Raw genomic sequence first — 14977 nt, 5'->3', positions numbered from 1 at the left:
TCCGATGACCAGGGAACAGGGCAGCAACGAGGGCCTCCAGCTGTGGGGAGCCTGTCTGAGGGGGATCCAACCTGCTGGGCCTCCTGGGGGCTCCTAGAGGGAGCTTTGGAAAAGGTTTTACTGTACAATCTTTATTCTCATAGTACTGTATGTATTGTAATTCCATTCCCACTAAATAAAAAAACAACAAAACTTTCAGTTTAAGTAAACGTCAATTTCTTAAAACTCCAGGTAATCTCCCATTTCGTTTCACCTTCTTTTCCTCTATTACATATTTTGCCCCTTGGCTGTTTCTTCTAAATCAAGTGCTTCAGTATTTCTGCTACCACAGAGTCACAATTACCTTCGCTTCCCTTTCAGTGGGGCCACAGACTCTCTCTTGGCCATGGGTCCAAGTTCATTCTTTCTAGCTCGGCTCTGCAACCCATTTCTAATGCCCTGTATGATGTTGTCTGCCACTGTCTCCTGGCCGGGCACATGGTGTCCCAATGGAGAAGTGGATGTCAGCTCTGAGCTACGGTTCCCGTGGCCAGACACCCCACACCACACCCGGGCCCCCCTCTTGAGATTCGTCTTAGCCCTTCCACTTCACAGAAACTCTCCTGCCCCAAAGATGCAGCAGGACAAATCTGACTGTCTCCCCCTGCGTCCTCCAACCCTGTCTCATTAGAGCTGTTTAAACACAAGGCCTGGTCCACCCCCGTCCCAGCTGACCAGCAGGCGCTCACCGTTGTGTATTCAAAGTAGTAAAGGCAGTTGTCAGTCAGAATGAACCAGCGTCTTTTCCAAGTCTTTACCCTGCCACCTGCAGAGCAAAGAGAGATGCGTGTTGGATAGGAGTCAACCAGCCAGTGCAGGCTCCGGGGGAGGGCTCAAAGCTCTGCCCCCAGAGAGGGTGCAGGACAAGGAAGCGGGGGCAGGGCGCCAGGAAGACACTGAGACCATGGCAGATTTACATCAGTAACGAGACACAGAGCCACAACAGAAGCACCTTTCACAGCGTGAAAGTCTGTGGGTACAAGCAGAGCAAGCAAGTTGGGTGGCCCCCTGGAGATGACATCAGGACAGCAGATGAGAGCACAGGCTGGGGAGGGAGCTGGGACGGTGATGGACCAGAGAAGCGTCAGCAGAAGCCTATGGATGCGGTGGAAATGGGGGAACACAAGAGGAGGGGAGAGGGTCAGCCCCCTGGCTACTGCTACACTGCTGGTCCACCAGCCCAGGGTTTTATCAGATCAGGACAGGAGGAGGAACCAGGAAGTAAGACATTTTAATCCCCTCACAATCAAATCCAGTTTTCCTGGAGCACGGAACCCAAGTTCCTTCGGTTTCACCTTCTACCCCACCTTCCTGACTGTAATGCGTTTCTACACTGGCTTTTTAGGTTTCTGGGCCAGTGTCCTAAATTCCCCCAGAGTCCTGTGTGGGACAAAGCAGTATCCCTGGATCAGGGAAGAATCCACTGGTAAGCAGAGGTCCCTATTCAATTCTGGACTTCTCACTGGAATCTTGAAACAAAAATAACTGGAGGAGGAGGCCACAGGCCCAGTGAGCTCTCACGGGTGGCTGTGAGCTGTTGAAGGTTCCCTTAGTCCTTCTCAATATTTCTCAGTAAGAAGAAACACCGGGGTCATGAAGTTATCCCAAGATGATACAAAGGAAGGGAAACTTCACTATGGCCTCGGTGAGTGAAGGCACATCCTGCTCTCAACCTGACCATGAGCAAAGCCTTTCTTCTCCTCGACTTACACCGGGTCCAGGGAAAGCTTTCTGAACATGAACCATATGAAAGGCCTTCATGTGGTGAGATACACACAGCATTTCATAAACACTTCTTACTGCCCTGGACAGGATATGCTCTTTTGCTGACTTAACCTACAGAGAACATCACTTCTCCAATCCTCATAAAGAACAAGGACCACAGGGTGTAAATTTAGTGATCCCAGTCACACTTCCTTGCTTGCCCCTCACCACAAACAGCTGAGCACGGGGTTTAGAGGGAGTATCTCCAGCTGCCAGGACGTGGCTGTGTGATCACGCCAGGTTTCCTCAAAGGATCCGATTGCTGGAGCAACGCAAATCCTGTCACGGAAATGAAGTGTCCAGCGTCGGTCCTGGTAGCAGTTTTAAGGACAACTGGACTTTCGGGCCCCTTGCACGGCTCTGCTTGGATGCCCGAACTCTAGGAGGTTAAGCGACTGATCATGAATTGCTGAGGTTCTCAATGGCACCACCTCACGGAAGGAGTTTGGTCCTGAGCCAGCACGTGCTACGCCCCCACCCGCACCCCTGCTGCTGTCAAGCGAAGACCGACTCGACCCTCTGCCCACAGCAACTGTCAGCTTCTGTGAGCACGTACGTGCCTCTGGCCCCGAAGGCCCTAGGGCATGAATCAAGAGAACCACGGATGGAAATACGACATGAGTGAGGAAATGGGAAAGGCTGCGCAGAACCGAAATAAATCAGGAGGAGAAAGAACACAAGGAATATACTTAGAACTGGAGCCGATTTGTTATAAAAAGGAAACCCCCTTCCCCCTTTCAGAACCCGAGCAAGCAGCTCTTCTGCCTCTTGGGCCTTCACCCCCACACGGGGCTCAGCACACAGGACACCTCAACCCATGCCCACTGCCGTGCGCTCCCCTCACAGGACCACCCTGGGGGCACTTGGGGCTCAGGAGGTTGTGGAAGAGGGGTCAGATGTCACAAGGAAGAAGATGGGAGGAAATCTAGGACAGAAAAAAGCAAAGCCAGACAAGTCCTCTCCCTGGTGATGAAAGCTTGGCTCTTTCATTTCCCGACAACCTGCTGCATTAACGAGACCCCTACCATGAAGCACCACGCGGTCCCAGGGACACATTTCATGTTGAAAGGGAAACAGACATGAAACAAGCAGACAGACCGATGCGCGCACCTAGGACAGTCCCTGAGGAACTCACAGGACCACCTCCCAGCCTGCGGGCCTCTACCCCGTAGATGTAAAGGCCAGACGCTGGCTCCCCCGGAGCTGGGTGGGAACCACCTGACAAGGCCCGGAAACGTTTCATGAATGTCAGTGTTGGGGCCGTTCTTTCCCTTGAGGCTCTGCTCAAGTGAGGCTGAAGCAGACACCTGAGGACTTCCTCATCTAGAAAACATGTTTCCCTGAATCAGCAAGTGGAGAGCAGATACCAACGACATAACTATGAGGCCAATTTGGGGGTCTGAACGATGACTCATTGAAAAAGAGGAGGGAGAAAAACAAAACAAAACATAAAAAACAGAGCCGAGGTTGTAATGCCCTCCCCTAAAACACAGGAGATTAAACGGAAGGACTTCAAGAAGGGATTTTGGGGTTTTATCTTTTTTAACTTTACCTGGCCTCATTCTGAGTTTAAGAAACACCATTTCCCTTTTTCACGCAAAGGCAAATGTCCTGTGTTGTCTAATTTACTTCTTTTCCTGCTCTGCTCCTCTGGCCACGGTGCGTGAGCGTGAGCGCACGGCTGCAGGAATCACAGCCTCCTCCCCTCCTCCACTTCAGAAATCTCTGAAGTTCCTGAGTGTCAATTTGAGTCAGTAATATAGCATACGCCTGGCCAATCACTTCCGAGAGACAATTCAGTGAATACTTTGCCTGCGTTTACAAATCCACTCTTAGTGTGTTTTCTTGCACTACTGCACTCAGGAAAGTTCAAACTGTCCCACATCTGGGTGCCCAGCTGTTGGATGTACTATGCACTACCCCTCCAAGGGAAACATGAAAATCACGCCACACCCCCAATCCTGACCAGTTCCCTAGGGACTGTGCGGTAAGTTAGAAGCAGCATTAACACTACCACCAGCAATTTAAAACAAAATAATCAAAAATAACAAAATAAGAAAACGCTGCAGCGATTACAGTGGCCTGGGCAGAGCGAGCGAGCAGGTTGAGGGGATTACATACCTCCTGGAGTTTGGGGCAAGGAAAAGGAGAGCCAAAATCATGGAAACATACAAATGAGGGAGAAAAGAAAATTAAAACAAAGAAATTAAACCCGACTCCTTAACCTTAAGGTGCACTGTATTAGTCATTCATGTCTGCCTTGTGGGGACGGGACACAAAGACAGTGACAGGGCAAATGCCACTGTCCGGCGTGTGAATGAGGGGCTGTGGCCTCATCCGCCGCATCCCATCTGGTAAAGACAAGGTCTGAGGCACCACCAAAACCCTGGCCTCAAAGATGCCACAAATCAGCTCTCACCCAGCTGACGTTTATTAGTATATCCTGAATCCAGAGCAAAGACAGTGAAGATTACTTTGGGGAAAATTAAATGTCTCTCTTCGGATGGCTACCTCTTTTTAAAGTGTGTGTAAAAATGCTCACACACAAGCCTGTGAATACATATGTACATATGTGTATACACAAGAATACACAATCTTATGGTTATATGCATACACAGACATATACACACAACTGCAGACGTCTGGAAGGCCTGCCTTCTGTGGCACACACACACGAAGGGGTGATTTGAAGTGTGCTACAATGAAAACACAACGTGGAGAGTTTAGGAGGCTTTGGTGGAGGGTCTGGGAAAAGTAATGCAATGACCTAAACACGAGTCTCACATTTAGTTAAATTTTTTTCTTTTTAAAAAATATGGGATGCCTCATGAATTTACATGCCATCCTGGTGCAAGAACCAAGATAATCTTCGTACTGTTCTAATTTTACCATCTGGGCTGTCAAAGCTAACACTGAGTATTAGCATTTAAACAAATTTCACTGGAGGGGGAAGCAAATCCAAACCTGGATGCACTTTTAAATTTTCCAGCAGGTTTCCTTTTAACTCTAGCCACTTGGCAATAAAGATGCAGAGCAGAGTGGCCACCTCTGGGGTGAGTAATTTTAGAGCCTTAACTTCCAAGATTCTACTGGCTTAAAGATACATGAAACGTTGACAAATTCAAGAGACATTTAAAACTCCGACCAGTGAGGTGGTGCTTAAGGAGAATTTATGAACTAAGTCATTATGTATAAACCCGAGGACTTAGGATATGCTTTTAAAAGGGAATACAAATCCTACTGCCATCTGAACTAGTCAGAAATTGAAGATCTCATTTCAGCGCTTCCCAGATGTGTCAATAATGGCATAGAGTGTAAGGACTTCTAATCTCACTGGGACCAGGAGCTGAAATGGCAGAGGAGGATCATTCTAATGACACCTCCTGATAATGCAGGAACCCACACATCAAAAGGCCAAGGCAGAAGAAAACAGAGGAAAGTAGTCTCTCAGTGGCCAAAAAATTAACATCGTTACGTCTGGGGGCTCTCTCTGCATTCTGAAACGGTTAATGAAATAATCACGTGTGCATATGAATGTGCATAAAAACCTTCCTTTTGGTTACTTTGTCACCTTCATGGCAAGGCATGACCACAAATCTCAGCAATACAAGCTCACTTTTGGCAGAGGGAAGAAGAATAATTTTTAATTTTTCTGAATGAACAAAATCATTAATGTGGCTGATTTGTATTGGAAAGGAGGGGGGGAAAAAAAACCAGCGCCCAAGAATGAGTAAGAGTGCCGTGGATTGCGCTGCAGCCAGGGCCTTGGGTTTGCCATGCACGCTGCCTGTGGGGAGCCAGATGCAGAAGGAAGTGATGATGCACCGGGGTGGGGGAGGCGGGAGCACCGGATACAAACTCGTGATGGGAAGTAGAGAGAAGGGCACAGCTGGCCGCCCTCCCAGTGGTCCGGGGGTCTGGGAAGGGAAAAGGACCAGGTCCTCCGGGAACTGCCCCAGAGAGGAAATGTGGAGCGCAAACACATGTAGGCAATATTTATGCGGGCAAGCCTATCCCCAGGAGTCTCTGTGCGTCCCACGGGTCACTAGCCGTGCATTCACTTCCTTTCTGGAGGCGATCTTGTTAGAACAGTACGAATTCATACCAAAGTCTCTCCTTAGCGCCTCCTGCACCAACCCCCTTTTCCCCACAGTGCAGGCGCGGGTGGGCGAGAGTGCACACACACGTCCTTTCTTTCTAAGTTTCTGCGTTAGGAGCCCTAACCCAGACGGCATCACTTACCGAGCTTCAATAGCCAGCCTTCTCGGTCTGGGTTGAAGAAAGTGTGAGTAAGGTCATTCCCATCATCTTCTGGGATTTTAAAGGGTTCGTTTTTTATGCTCTCATACAGATTCTGGGATAAAAGATGACACTGCATGTCTCTGATCCTAGAAATACCTCACCTCCCGCCCGTTCCCACCATTCATTTAATAAGTGTCACTGTGTGCCACACACTGGTGGCATGGAGAACATCTCTCCCTTTAGGGGCTCACAGAGACAAGAGAAATAAGATGCCTAATGGACAATTAAGAAAGAAAAGAGATCAGTCCGACTCCCATTCAAGCCTTTAGTTTCAGATTTATAAACCACTTTCCCCCACTGACTCCTCACTGGGCCTCACTACCAATTTCTTAATGAAATTCACATAATTATGTGTATGGTCCGAGTAGACACTGGATGATCCCATGTCCCTCCCGTCCCCTCCATCGGCGCCGCCTGGGACCACAGTCTTGAATCAGCGCCAAACTCACCCGGAGCAGCTCCTCGGGCAGGTCTCCCCCGTCGTTGATGCCTCGATTCATGGCGATGAACCTCTCCACGGTGGGCTTGTCTTTGACATTGGGGTTATGGAGGCTGGTGTTCAACATGATGATGGCAAATGAGAGGACATAACAAGTGTCTAAAAGAGAAAAGCAAAATCCAATCGGAAACATCCCACCCGAAAGAACATGAAACTCCGGATGAGATAGAGAATAAAAAGCAGTGCTCTCAGGGCTTCCCTGGTGGTGCAGTGGTTGAGAGTCCACCTGCCGATGCAGGGGACACGGGTTCGTGCCCCGGTCCGGGAAGATCCCACATGCCGCGGAGCGGCTGGGCCCGTGAGCCATGGCCGCTGAGCCTGCATGTCCAGAGCCTGTGCTCCTCAACGGGAGAGGCCACAACAGTGAGAGGCCCGCATACCGCAAAAAAAAAAAAGCAGTGCTCTCAAAAGAATGGGCAAAATCCATGCGCCTGGATATGCTCTAACTGAAAGGTTATATACCGCTCACTGAAAATAGCAAGGCACGGGAAAGAACATAAAGCGTTCGAGACTTAAGGACGTTTATTTCTTCAGATTGTAAAAGAAGAACACATACACCATAGAAAATCAGAAAAGCACAACGTATAAAAAAGGAGATATAAACTACCTATAATCTCACCACCTAGTAATAACTTATTTTGCTTTCTTACATAAATGTGCCTACGTGTAAGGTATCACAAATGTATCTCACAGATACAGACTGTAACACAATTAGAACGAAAACAGATACATAGTTTTGAAGTCTGCTTTTTGGCTAATCTTATTAGCATTTTTCCATGTCAATAAAGCCTCTTTTTAAAAACATGATTTTTAATAGTTGCATACTTCATAATTCAGAGGTACCATAACTTACATTCTTACTACCTTATTGTTAGAACTTGGATAGTTTCCAACCTTTTACTATTATAAATACCATTTAAAGCAATGTTCTTAGGCAAGAACCTAAGCCCTTTTGTTTTAGAAATGACCTAGTACCTGGAAGAGAACCTGGCAGGCACTGCCAACCACAGGAGAGGACGCCCCCCCACCCCCGCCCCCACCGCTCACCTGTGGACTGGAACACCCCGTGGTTGCACTGACAGTAGCGCTGGGCAAATGCCTCCATCATCCGGTCAATCTTCTGGGCCTCTCCCGGCAGCCGGAAGCTCCACAGGAACTGCCTAGGAGGTGAAGACAGGGCGAGTTATGGGACTTGGGGAGATAATTTGTTTCTCCGTGAATGGTTTCTGCGGCAAAGGGTGACATGGGGGACTTCAGCCTTCTGTCAAGTAACTCTGAACAGATGCAGACTAACTACTCCACATCACCGTTCTCCCGATCGGAGAGAATGTATTTAGAAAACAATGAAGATTTTCCTGTTCAAAAGAATGGTTCTCGGGCTTCCCTGGTGGCGCAGTGGTTGAGAATCTGCCTGCCAATGCAGACGACACAGGTTCGAGCCCTGGTCTGGGAAGATCCCACATGCCATGGAGCAACTGGGCCCGTGAGCCACAATTACTGAGCCTGCGCGTCTGGAGCCTGTGCTCCGCAACAACAGAGGCCGCGATAGTGAGAGGCCTGCGCACCGCGATGAAGAGTGACCCCCACTTGCCACAACCAGAGAAAGCCCTCGCACAGAAATGAAGACCCAACACAGCCATAAATAAATAAATAAATAAATACATTGTGTATTAAAAAAAAAAAAAAAAAAGAATGGTTCTCCTCCTCAGACTGATACACAAGACTGAAATACAGGTAATGCTCATTTTAAAAGAACTCCAATTTCCAGAAGAAAAAAAAAAAGATGACATGGCGGGAGAAGAGATTTTCTATCAAAGCATTCAAGACTGGTCCCTTTAAGTCAAAGAGAGACCTGTGGTCAACAGATTTAATTCTAGATTATTTTCATCAATCTAAATGACAACACAAAAGATGATATTATTTACACTAACGGCAGTGAAAATACCAAATGACAATTTCTCAAAAGACACAGGTAATAGATTTAGCAAAAAAATTAACGTTGAGTTTTTTCCTTCTAAAATGAAGGGCACACTATCGACTTCCTATTCTAGGGCAGGAAATTAAAGGGTTTTCTAAAGTGAAATTGGGAAGGATTCAAAGTGTAAACATCAATTTCCAAAATGGTAAATGAAAGACCTGAGGAACAGTTTTGCAAAATTTGCTTTCAATTTAATTCCCTTTAACCATCCAATCATTTCAATCATAGGCCAACAGACTACCTTCCTTTAAGATGCTTCGAGATACTCAAATAACCGCCAAAGGTAAATTTCATTAAAATGCCACACAGGGCAGACGCATAACCAAAGACCCGCCTCCCGCTCCAAAAGTTGCTAGCTGTGAACACACTCACCGTAAGGCCTGGACGAGGTTGAGATCGGTGAACTCATGTAGCTCCACAAACGCATGAAGAACCTGGATGTTAAACTCATCTCTAGCAAGAGAAACAAAAGATACGGGGGGTGCGGGGAGAGCAGAAGTCAGACACAGATGCTGAGAATCCAAGGTCATGCCGACCCCCAGCCAGGCCGCCTCCCACGCTGAGCGCTGCGGGCCCCGTGGCCGGGGAGGGGAGGCAGCCATCTACCTGCAGCTCTCTGTCTGCTAGCTGAACACAGGAGGAGTCCTTCCGCCCCCAAGCACACCAGCTGCTGTTCCCCAGCACCCCTCGGGACAAAGCTCGGAGCATGATGGAGTTTGTTTCTCTAGGTAACTAACTGCTGACCAACCTACCACAGGTGTCTCCGGAGGCCTTACCTCTCCCCCAGGTAGTCACCGATGGCTGTTTTGTTGAGCCCTTCACCTTTATACAAGAACTGGGCGATGTCTTCACAGGTGTTCTTCAGCAGATCATTCTCTATTAAGAATTGGATCCCCTGGAAAGACGGCAAAGATGCCAATGGTGCCTTAGACCCCAGGAAGGTTCGGAAAGGAGACAAGGGCACAGGAAGAACGGGTATGGGTGCTCTGGACACAGAGGAAGTATCTACTAAGTAATTCCACATTCTGCAGGAAGCAGGGCTCACAACATGAGCTGCACTCTACAAACAGGCAGGTAAGCTGTCTTAGTGCCCCTGGGTTCCAGCTGACACCGTGGAAACCGCCACCTTACAGACTATGGGCTCTGGCTGCTGCCTTTCCACTTACTTTTTTAGGATCCATGTTGAATTTTTTCCTGCCCATGGCTACCTGTTTGTTCCTCTGCATGTTTTTCCTGTAAAACAACCACCACAGCCATTTAAGTACTCCAGGTATTCGAGAATTTCTGGACCCCCACACGCGTCCACTGATTTGCAGCGATTTCTGAGATTTATCCAGGAAAGCACAGGCACACTTAGGTCTAACTATGGAAGGACACTGAAATCCTGACCCTGGCCCCAGGCTCATTTGTTCCTGCTACCGCAGTGGGTTTCTTTTTTTAGCATGATTTTTTAAAACTTTATTGAGGTATAGTTTACATATCATATAACATACCCATTTTGAGTGTACATCTGAATGATGTTTAGTAAGTTTACTGAGTTGTGCAACTATCACTATAATCCAGTTTTAGAGCATTTTCAAAACCCTAGAAGTGTATGCTATGTAAGTTAATAGGTTATTGCCTCAATCTGTTCGTCCATTCATCTGCTGGTAGACATTTAAAGCTAATTCCAGTTTTTGGCTATTTTAAATAAGAATGCTGTAGATATCCCCGTGCATGTGGGCACGCTGTCATTTCTCTTGAGTAAATACCTGGGAGCTGAATTGCTGGGCACAGCACGGATATACGGGCAACATTATGAGAAACTGCCATCCCGTTCTCCCCAGTGTTTACACTGCTTATTCTCACCAGCTCTCGGCAACTCGAGACGCCACCTGTCTATTTAGTGCCAGCCGTCCTAGTGGGTGTGAAGCAGCATCTCCTTATGACTAATGATACTGAGCATTTTTCATGTGTCTATTATACATATAAAAGTGTTCAAGTTTTTTGCCCATTTTTTAGTTAAGCTGATTTATTTATTTATTTGTTTGTTTGGCTACGCCGGGTCTTAGTTGTGGCAAGCAGGATCTTTGTTGCCGTGTGCGGGGTCTTTGTTGCAGCGTGTGGGATCTTTTTTAGTTGCAGCACGCGGGATTTTCAGTTGCAGCATGCGGGATCTAGTTCCCTGACCAGGGATCGAACCGGGGGCCCCTGCATTGGGAGCGCGGAGTCTTAACCACTGGACCATGAGGGAAGTCCCTAAGCTGTTTTTCTATTAGTAAGTTTTATGTGTTCTTTCTATAGATATTCTGGATACAGGTCCTTTTTCAAATTCGGGTATTGCCAGTATTTTCTCCTCATCTGTGGTTTGCCTATTCATTTCTTTTAAGAGTATATTTTATAAGAGCAGAAACTGTAAATTCTGATGAACTCCTAGCTGTCCATTTCTTTTAAGCTACAATTTCTTTTTAATGGCAAGTAAGAAAGCTATAATTCAGAACTGACAATGCTGTGACTGGATGTGATGAGCTGGCCGATTTCTGCAGGACATGCAGCTTCACTAATCCCTGATGGCCCTGCCCACACAAGTTTAAAATAACAAAATCAAACAGTCTCATGAAGCCAGACAGGGAGACTCAGGCTTAGAAAAATACAGACATGTAGTGAATTAGAAATAGCCCATTTACGACACTAAGCAGTTAGAAAATGGTCTGGGAACCCCATTCAAAATTAAACTCTCAAAGCAACTAAGATTTCGTGTAGTTAAAAGAAGAAAAATAACCTGCAGACATCCCTTGTCACTTTGTGCTATAATCTCATTTCTACGTTCTCTTCTCTTAAGTCTTTGGGAGGCACCAGCAAGCGTATGATGACACCCAGACACAACTGGGCCTCCAGCCTTCTGGAACTGCATTGGCAGCATCCATTAAGCTTTTCCTTTACCCAAAAAGGAGAAACAGAAACTCCAGAATAGGTACACAGTGGACAAGAGAAGGGAAGAAATAGTTCATGTGACAGTTCAAGGGCAATTTAAGGCTTTGGGGGACCTGCCAAGTTCTCCAGTTCAGCCTTTCCAACAATGTCAAAAGCCCTCACATTTAGAAGTCCCTGTGCTAAAGGCAAAAAGTATGGTTACATACATGCTTGCTAGGCGAAGAGGGCAGAAAACACACTTTCTTCTTAAATACAGCATGTGTGTACAATTGCAGGCCAGCACTTGGCGGTGCTGCAACCACAGAGCCAGCCGGAGGAGGACACTCACCTCTCTTCTGTGGACCCCAGGTTTTCAATTTCATTAGCTACCTCCGCTATCTCATCCTTCAGCCTCTGCAGAACACACAGCCCAGAATTACCAGGAGGAAGATACAGATCACATTAAAATCTCTAAAATCTCGCACAACTCCCTCCAACCAAAAACTAAAACAAAGCAAAATGAAATTAAATAAGATGACGCCTCCCCCCCCCCACCGCCAAAATCTAAAGGTTTTTGGAAAATTCATCTATTTAACAAATATTTCTTGGGTTCCTACCAGATAGTAAACATTCTAGGGAATACAAAGGTGAAAAAGATACCTTCTGACCACAAGGGGTTTAGTCTAGGACAGAAATTTATAATCATACACACTATGTACAATATGTATTTTTCCACTGAAAACGGCGGCCTGAACACAGTCTGTTGGAGCACATCCGCAGCTCACTGAACAGCGGGTGACAGAAGATTCCCAGGATAAACCACTCCCCCCAACGCCCAGGCTGCCCGGCCAGCAGTGCTGGTGCTGGGCCAACAGTGCCGCCAAGTGGCTGGCAAAGGGAACGCTGATCCCAGCTCTGCCTTCCACCCCTCCCCCATCTAAGCAGGTCCTCAGCGTGGACGACCGTCACGCTGGAGGGGGCTCTGAGTGAAGAACTGCTAAGCTTTCCCAGCACTTACCAGTGAAGGAGGAATCAAAGAACTAGGGCCACAGCAAAGTATACTCACACCAACACTGGAGCACGCCCAGTCTTTGCAACGATACACTTTGCAGCTTGGGGTTACAGGGTGTGCCCTCTCCCGTCCCTGCCCCTGAGCTTTCAAATGTTTTACAGAGCAGAGAATTCTGAAAGAATTGGCTTCCCCAGGGGCTAAAATAATCCAACTAATGGCAACCTATCAACAGGTGTTTTCATTCCTATTTTACAGATAAAGAAAATGAAGACCAAAGAGGCAAAATTTTCTATCTAGAATCGCCCTGCCAGAAAGTGGCCACCAGGATGTGGACATGGGTCTACATAACCTGAAGCCTGGGTTCTAGTCGCAGTCAGGAGACCTGCCACTCTAGCCTGACAGCCGGCCAGCTGGGTGCAGCTTACAGAGCACTCCTCCTCTCTGAGATTCCACTCTCACTTGTTAATAAGCAAGGCTGGTTATCAATACCTGCACTTTATTAGAACTGTGGTGAGACCGAGGCAGAAGGTGTCACGAGAAGACACCTGGTCGAGGTGGCTGCCCAGCTCCTACCTGGATGTCGGCCAGCAGCTCCTGCTTCCTCCGCCGAATGTTCTCCAGCTCCTGGCGCTCCTCCGCAGTCAGGTCACTGGGAACTACAAGGAAGGAGGGAAGGATCACTAAGAAAGCTTTTCCTCGCCAAAAATAAATACAATCCAGAGATGCAAAAGGACAAAGGTACCATGGAAGAGGTGAGAAGCCAGTGTCGGAAATGAGCGACTGCTGGGGACGGATCTGGCTCCCATTCTCCGTCAGGATGACCAAGGTTAGAAAGGACAGTGGATCACAGAGAAGAGCTCTGATAAAGGAACAGTTGTCACAAAAAAACAAGAGAGAAAAGGCTGCCTGAGATGAGATGAGGTTGGCTAGGAATGAAAGAGGAGGACTGTGGGCCAGGCCCTGGCCACTTCCATCCTGAGGGGTGGGGGGCTCAGGCCCCTGGTTAATCCATCTCTCTAGGCCTCAGCTCCCTCACTGGGTCCAGCCCCGACACAGGGCAATGTCCATGACCCTAGCGGGGAGGGGGAGGCAACAAAGCGGCAACGTGAACGACAGTTTTGTGCCATTCTGAAGGGGGAAGGGGAGAGACTAGTATGTACAGAGAAAAAAAATCTAGAAGGACACACCCCCAAACTGAAACAATGTTTAACTCTTGAGGATGGGGTTATGGGGACTTTTCTCTCTGCTTTATACCCTTTTAACACTTTTTGAATCATATTTTTAAATGAGCTCTTATCACCAGAACAAAGTTACTTAATTCCCCATCACAGTTCTCACCACAAAACGCTTCCTCATTCCTCAAGACTCCATCTCCTCTAAAAGCAGGGGCTCAGGGTAGCAAGGCCCTACAATGGCCCTTCTGAGTGTGCGGGCAGCCGGTGGTCGATGGAAGAACAGGCGTTGGCATCACGCACGCCCGGCTCCAATCCCAGATCCAACCCACCACGTGGCACTCAGGCCACTTTGCACAGTTACTGAACCTATTCAGGCCGCATTCACCACCAATAAAACGGGGACACCCTCACCCATGCACTGGCTGCTGTGAGGGTGAAGTCCCACAGTCACTGAAGTGCGCCCCATCCCACCCGGGGCTTAGGAGGGGCTCACAAGTGTTGGTCCCATTCCCTTGGGGGCCACAGCAAAGGGCCCCGTGTTGCCAGATGGGAGGGGCAGTACCTGGATGCTCCCACCCTTTGCGCAGGCGCCTCAGTAAGTGAGAACTGCTCCGTATGATGTGGTGGCCACAAGCCGAGTGTGGGTAGTAGGCACTTGAAATGTGATTAGCCCAGTTTGAGATGGGCTGTGTGTGTAAAATACACACCAGTTTTGTACCAAAAAAGTAACGTATCTCTTTAATACTTTTTCGTATTGATTACACATTGAAATGATAAGTTGGTAAATAACATACATTATTTTAATTGTGCTCACAGGGGCTGCTGGAGTGTAACACTGCATTTGTGGCTCATATTACGTTTCTACTGGGCAGCACAGTGGAACAGTTCTGCTTGAAGGCGCAGTCAGGGTGCACGACTTGCCAACCATGGCACTGAAACTGAATCTACTGCGTTCAGAACACAGTTACTCTCCCCAAATATGTCATAAAAATCATGTAAGACAATAGAAGAGGGTAGAAACAACAGACCACGATTAAGTCTCAGCACAGGTTAGTTAGTTACATTAGGTTCTAAGCTGATTCTTCCTTTTTTATCCAGCTTTTCCCCACCCTTGTCTAGAAAAGTGTCTTTTTTAAAAAAAATAATAAATGTATTTATTTTTATTTTTTTTAAACATCTTTATTAGAGTATAATTGCTTTACAATGGTGTGTTAGTTTCTGCTTTGTAACAAAGTGAGTCAGTTATACGTATACATATGTCCCCACATCTCTTCCCTCTTGCGTCTCCCTCCCTCCCACCCTCCCTATCCCCCCCC

The 14977-nt window shown here is 47.5% G+C and overlaps 1 protein-coding gene across 1 annotated transcript in view; it reads right to left on the bottom strand.

Moving 5' to 3' along the window:
* Positions 1 to 13149, bottom strand: part of CYTH1 (cytohesin 1) — a 20745-nt gene extending 7596 nt beyond the window's left edge. The window contains exons 1-9 of the mRNA XM_007462360.1: positions 13060 to 13149; positions 11824 to 11888; positions 9749 to 9815; positions 9359 to 9477; positions 8955 to 9035; positions 7652 to 7764; positions 6555 to 6703; positions 6046 to 6157; positions 729 to 805 (exon numbers count right to left, since the gene is read on the bottom strand). Of these exons, the coding sequence (XP_007462422.1) occupies positions 729 to 805; positions 6046 to 6157; positions 6555 to 6703; positions 7652 to 7764; positions 8955 to 9035; positions 9359 to 9477; positions 9749 to 9808 (711 nt within the window). The 5' untranslated portion in view covers positions 9809 to 9815; positions 11824 to 11888; positions 13060 to 13149. The remainder of the gene's footprint in view (positions 1 to 728; positions 806 to 6045; positions 6158 to 6554; positions 6704 to 7651; positions 7765 to 8954; positions 9036 to 9358; positions 9478 to 9748; positions 9816 to 11823; positions 11889 to 13059) is intronic.
* Between the last annotated feature and the right edge of the window lie 1828 nt (positions 13150 to 14977).

This window comes from Lipotes vexillifer, unplaced genomic scaffold, assembly GCF_000442215.2.
Source record: "Lipotes vexillifer unplaced genomic scaffold, Lipotes_vexillifer_v1.1 scaffold1691, whole genome shotgun sequence".
Taxonomy (NCBI): Eukaryota; Metazoa; Chordata; class Mammalia; order Artiodactyla; family Lipotidae; genus Lipotes; species Lipotes vexillifer.
This window is presented reverse-complemented; position numbering and strand designations above follow the sequence as displayed.